Consider the following 6,000-nt stretch of genomic DNA (forward strand, 5'->3'; position numbering starts at 1 on the left):
ACATTTACAGCTAAAATCTGATTTGATCTCTTTTCAGTCTGCAATGATTTGACATTTTTGTGTGTGTTTGCACAACTAAACTAAAAACAATCACTTGGATATCTTCGATTATAGGACACGCGCTTCCATTACTGTTAGTATGGGATTGTCTCTTTGGTTAGAGGTTGGAAGCAGGCAACCACCACAAAATATGTATCAACAATTTTTAAGTCGTCACACACCAGTTGTGCTGTGGCTTGTGCACATCATGTCTCAATGCATCTGATATACAGTACAGTATAGGTCCAAGTCAATACAATCACTGTGCACCTCACAAAACACACACAAACTATACATAAAGTCTTTCAGCTGCCTCAGTTTAGGTCCAGGAATGAAGGCATTGATTTGTTTAATTTTGTTTTACATCAAGTTTGCAGATATCTGGTTAAGCAAGTGCGTCTATTGTGAACAAAATACAATGAAATCCTCTCTGCAGTCTTTTCCACAGAGAGCTGAGAGAGTGCCACTCGCATCGCCGCAGTCGCAGCTTAGCAACGTGTCTGTCAAAGTGAAGACATCCTTCAAATATGCACCACAAATCCATTAGTGTAACGCGCACATTCACGCACACTCGCGTTGATGGTGCCAATGATGCAGAGGAGGAGGCGTGGATGATGACATAAGCTTGTATCCAAAAAACGTCTTTAAGGCAAAAGTGAAAAGAAGCAAATGCATTCCTTGGACAAAATGGAGACAAATCACTGCAGTTTTTTTTTTTAAGCACTGTGTCTCAACTTGCTTGACAGTTTGTTCGTGACAGAATAATTAAATCACTGCAATGAAAAACATCACCCTGTTCCATCATGGAGATTATAAGGTTAGAGTATTATTTTCTCCATTTGTGTAATTTAAAAAAAAAAACCTTTACATTCTATATTGATGCGCAACAATCCCCTCTTGGTAATAATCAAAAGGAGAAACTCTTTATTGCAGGACTGTTGAATTATAGAGCATCATTTTTAGTTTGGTAGATCTAATTATTACGCAAGTGCGTGTTATCATCCATCAATGTCATTACCCTATTGTTAAATTATAATTTAATTGTTGTTTTCCTTGTATTATTTTGGCTTACAAAATTACTAATGACATTTTTTTTATTTCATACAGTTAAATTCAGGCTCTTTAAAAAAATTATTCATTCATCATTAATACTAATTTTAAACTAAAATTATGACTTTATTCTCACAAATTATGTTTTCTTTCTCTTGTAAAGTTTCAACTTTTATTTTATTTTATTATTTTATTGAACTTTATTCTCATCTTTCTATCATTTTATCATCCGCTTAGTTTGTTTTGGCGTGGCACAAATAATCCATCATACTGCAGGTCTCATAGGCTAATATGTAAAATAATCTCTATATTGTTTTGTGAGCATTTTGGTGTTGACTAGCTAACCATTAGCCCGCTAAGACACTGTTAATGAGTGTGTGACTCCTGTGGAGAAAATTGGATGTTAAAAGGGTGGATTTATAAATCCGTAGTTCAAACACGTCACGAGAGAATGAAGAAAAAGGAGCATAAGGGGGAGGAGTATACCTCCCTGAGGCACTCCTAGAACAAGCAAGAACCATGACATGGATGTCAAGGTTAGCGCGAGAGTCAAAGAGCAACACTACGAGCATTGGTGGCCGACGCCTGCGCCCTCTGCACCACGCCGGGACACTTTTCTCGCCTTTGGAGTTTGTGATTTTGGAACAATCCCTCGTTCCGTGGAATGCCATGTGTTCCATGCGGGAACGTCAACAGTCCTGAAGGCAAACGGAGTCCATGACGTCAGAGCACAATGTCCATATGTCAGCATAGTGTTGGACTTACCATATCCCTCCACACGTCCGTCTTTGAATTCTCCCTCAAATTTCATGCCGTCAAAACGACTGAAGACACCCAGGCCCTGAAACTTTCCGTGCGCAAACTCCCCCTCGTACCTGTCAGAGCAACAAAACTAAAAGATGTAAGATCAAGAGAGCACTGGTAGTCGGATAAAGTGCTTCCCTCTTGCCTGCCCACCTGGATCCGTCTGTAAAGAGCAGGACTCCGGCGCCGTGGAAGAGCCCGTCTTCAAACTGCCCTGAGAAACATGTTCCATCCTGGAATTTGAGCTGGCCGACACCATGCCTGCGGCCTGGAAAATCAGCAGAAAACCCCCAAATTTAAAACAGTAATCTGTGCTGATACAGCTGTTCTGTTTATCTTTTACCTTTGACATCACAGTGATTCAACAGTGAGGTGGAAATGTAAGACCGTCTTGCTCACATACACAATTTACTAGATTGTTTAATTTCACAGTAGATGAAACACAAGTCATTATAAAAAAACAGTTTCCCATAATGTAAACGCATAAACGGTCATTCATGCAGAAGAGTGACCCGAAAAATGCAGACTTTGCTATAGTAGACGTTGCTATAGTGTCTGTCACGTGAATCACTGGAAACTTCCCCCTGCACCTCCCCTCTGTCAGCTAAAGGTTTAGCAGTGAATTAGGAGTCCCATCTGCCTCCTGTGTGACAGGAATTAACTGCACTCTAATCCAACTGATATTTAGCAGGGATTTCTGCTTTAGGAACCAGCCGAGGAATGCTCGTGCATTCCCATGATACCCCGCGGCGTCCAAAACAGCTTGACGAGGAATTCATCAATTCATTCATCTGCTTTAAGGTAGAATCTTCACTAATGTGCCCAATATGTTTAAAATGGATATATACTGATGTACACACATCTACAGGAACATGTAATTATAATGGTTTCAGTTTTCATTTGAAAATAATCTTCTTGATGATTCTTTTCTCACTGATGTCTATTCGTGCGTAACTATTTAAATGAAGGTTGAGGACATTCACTTGCCTTCTTTCCACTCGCCATGGTACTCCTCTCCAGTGGCGTAGGTGAAGGAGCCTCTGGTCAGAGTCATGTCGCCCCCTCTATCTGACAAACACATGTACGTACATGAGGTTTACCTTTGACCTCGCACTTGATGGCCACTGCTGCATAGACAAATTGCCCTGATGGGATTATCACAGTGTCACTGGGAAAAAGGAGAACTGTGTCTCTCTTTTTGTCTCTTTTAGTCACGCATGACACCAAGTTGGATGTCTACAGAATACAGTATATTGTTGCCATATTAAAAATTGATTTGTCAGTTAAACTGTACAAAGAGAGAGCTTTTGTGAAATTTCCAACATAAAAAAAAAAAATTGAGGTTGACTCAATGGTGGGTAATAAAGGGTTCAATATTATTGAAGCCATACTGGGAATTTTATTGTCTTATGATGAGATCCTGCCACACATGCGCATACATATACAAATGTTGTCATGACAATGTGACCTTTTCCAATTAAACCATGTTAGGTGGACCCGTTCAAATAAATAGGGTGTACTTATTACCAAACAATTTTGATTCATGATTTTCGTTACATTTACAACAGAAACATATGTTTTCTGCTGTGTTGACCTTAGGGTGCACATTAATGCCATCAATATTGTTGGACATTTTTTCAGTGTATTTGGTCACATGTTAAAATAGTTCATGTATGATCTGTTGATGTTAAACAGAATTTAACTTAAAAATGTTAATTAAAAAAAAAAAACCTGCCATCACGAGAATGTGACCATTTCCAAATGCTACTGCAAACAAGTGTTACAGAATGGAAGCCAGGTATCATTTTACGCACACGCTCGCTCCTAAAAAAAGCATCAATAGAATGCTGTCGGTAACTATTGTTATTAAAGAAATAATAATCATCATCATCATAATGTCTGTGTCTCGGATTCAGCGTTCCCGCAATTGCATGCACAATATCTCGCTTTTACTATCGAGTCAATTGTCACCTCTCACAAGATATTTGTGCATCAAAAAGCGAGCATTGTAAAGCTTATAAATGTTCATTTATTTACCTGTGCGCTACGTTTGTTGTCTCTGAAGCATGTAGGCGACGTAGAGCAGCCGAGGGGCGTAAAAAAATATGATAACCAGCGGAGGACCGTATGCTACCTTCATCAGCTCTCGTAGAATGTGGGGAGTCTCCTTAGAAATATTGAAAAAACATTTGAAATACCTCCCCTTAGAAATCATATTATTTGATTGTAAACTCTATTCACAGAAATTGGAAGGTTACGTTAAACTGATGCGAGGACAAGCTCGTACTCTCGGGCTGGTGACATTTTTCTGTGTTTGTTTTCAAACGTCCGACAGACTGTGGAGGCATCACTACAACAGCACCATGGCGAGCAGCCCTTGTTACTTTTTCATTGCCCGAGTGTGTTTGCTCATTGAAATAAGTCCCTCTGATTGGACACGCGGTGCTTCATTACAACAGCAATGCAGGGTGCATTTTAATATCCTTCAGGCGACATTTATTATGTATGTCATGTGTAAAGATTGGAACATTTTGAATAAAGTCTGAATTTTATTGCCACTGCAAAATAGCGTCCACGAATGTTAATTATAAGAGTAACGGGCACAGGCTATGCACGGGGGTGTTGCCAAAGGTTTTTGGATTATGACAGCATGTACTATAATATATGTATAACATAGATATAATAGGACCCCATTTATCATTTGATGTGGTTTTGCCTCACATTTCTGAAGCTGATGTTCCAATCCAGGCTCTGGTCTTTGTTGAGTTTGCATCTTCTTCCCATGCTTGCAACACGTTTTTGTCTTTAAGTATCTGCGAGCGTGTTTAGAGTTTTATTCCATGTGTAGTCCTCTGGCCCAAGGTCAAGCTGTATAGGTTCCTGCATGCTCACCTATGACCCTCGTAAGGAAAAGTGCTACGCAGCAGGATGGATGAATTTCTGATCATGTAACCCTACATAAATAATGAAAATAAAACATTATTTTCATTTAATTCACCAGAATTTAAGTGTGTTCCCCTCATTGTTGCACCTAGTTTGGGGGTTACGTTGGAGCATTCAAACATATCTGCAGTCCATGTCTGTTTCACATCATATTCATCTGCGGGGAGTAATTATTACAGAGAGCAGCTTGCTTGTGATTAAGTCACGCTTTATTATGGTTGTGTAATGAGACTGCCTAAAGATGATAAGGCAGTGATAAATGTTCCCACGTGGCTTCATTATGACTATTATGACCTCTCAGCTATCAACAATAAATAATTACAAATATAGGATTCTGACAACGTTTGTTGTCGGATGAAACAAATAGTTTGAATTGTCGTCCTGGTTATGAATTAGGTCACTCCACCACAAATAGAATTGTAATACACATCATGCATATTACATAGTCTCTGCCCTATTAGATGCATTTCCAATTTTAAGTTTTTTACTGTAGCTAAAACACAAGGCAAAGTCTTTGCTGTTTTTCCTGCAAATAAAAACAAGTAAAATATGTGCAATACATAATATGTGGGTCAACATGTACCCTACTGTGTTGCTTTGTTAATGATACACAGTGGAACCACCCAGCCCCACCACCACAGTACAGTTTGACTCTCAACAATTTGGGAGTTGAATCCAAGAAGGCTGACATTTTATGTAGCAACGATACCTACTGTTAGCTGAAATTGACGTCAAAGTGATCATGGGCTCTCCTTGCGAACTTCATGGCTCCAGAAATGTTTGTTTACAAATATATATTTAGGCTATTTATTTAACCTTCACGTGAAATACATTTTAATTGAATATTTATATATTTTGCTATATCAATGCGTGGTGCTAATGTTCAAACTGCCCAATGGCTTACAATAATATCTAAAATACCTTTTTTTAAACTTGAAAGTCTGTCTCGTATTAGATGAACATTTAGGGCTTCTATACTACTGTATTTTAATTTTGGTTATGACTGTGCTACTGGAGATATGTTTTTTTTTTTCCCCCGGTAGTATTTGGTGTAAAAAAAAAAAAGAGAACTGGCTGATTTTATCAATTTGTTCTGTACAGTACAATACAATATAACAATATTACGAATGTGTTTTGAGAGAAGCGTGTGGGAATAGGGATTTC

The 6,000-nt window shown here is 38.6% G+C and overlaps 1 protein-coding gene across 1 annotated transcript; it reads right to left on the reverse strand.

Moving 5' to 3' along the window:
* Positions 1 to 1,638: 1,638 nt before the first annotated feature.
* Positions 1,639 to 2,947, reverse strand: morn4 (MORN repeat containing 4). The gene is made up of 4 exons (XM_085922642.1): positions 2,881 to 2,947; positions 2,047 to 2,161; positions 1,855 to 1,964; positions 1,639 to 1,787 (listed from the first exon to the last, which is right to left on the reverse strand). The coding sequence occupies exons 1-4, from the start codon at positions 2,945 to 2,947 to the stop codon at positions 1,639 to 1,641; spliced, it is 441 nt and encodes a 146-aa protein (XP_085778768.1).
* Positions 2,948 to 6,000: the final 3,053 nt, after the last annotated feature.

This window comes from Syngnathus leptorhynchus, chromosome 10, assembly GCF_054491065.1.
Source record: "Syngnathus leptorhynchus isolate UIUO chromosome 10, UIUO_Slep, whole genome shotgun sequence".
In the NCBI taxonomy this organism is placed as follows: Eukaryota; Metazoa; Chordata; class Actinopteri; order Syngnathiformes; family Syngnathidae; genus Syngnathus; species Syngnathus leptorhynchus.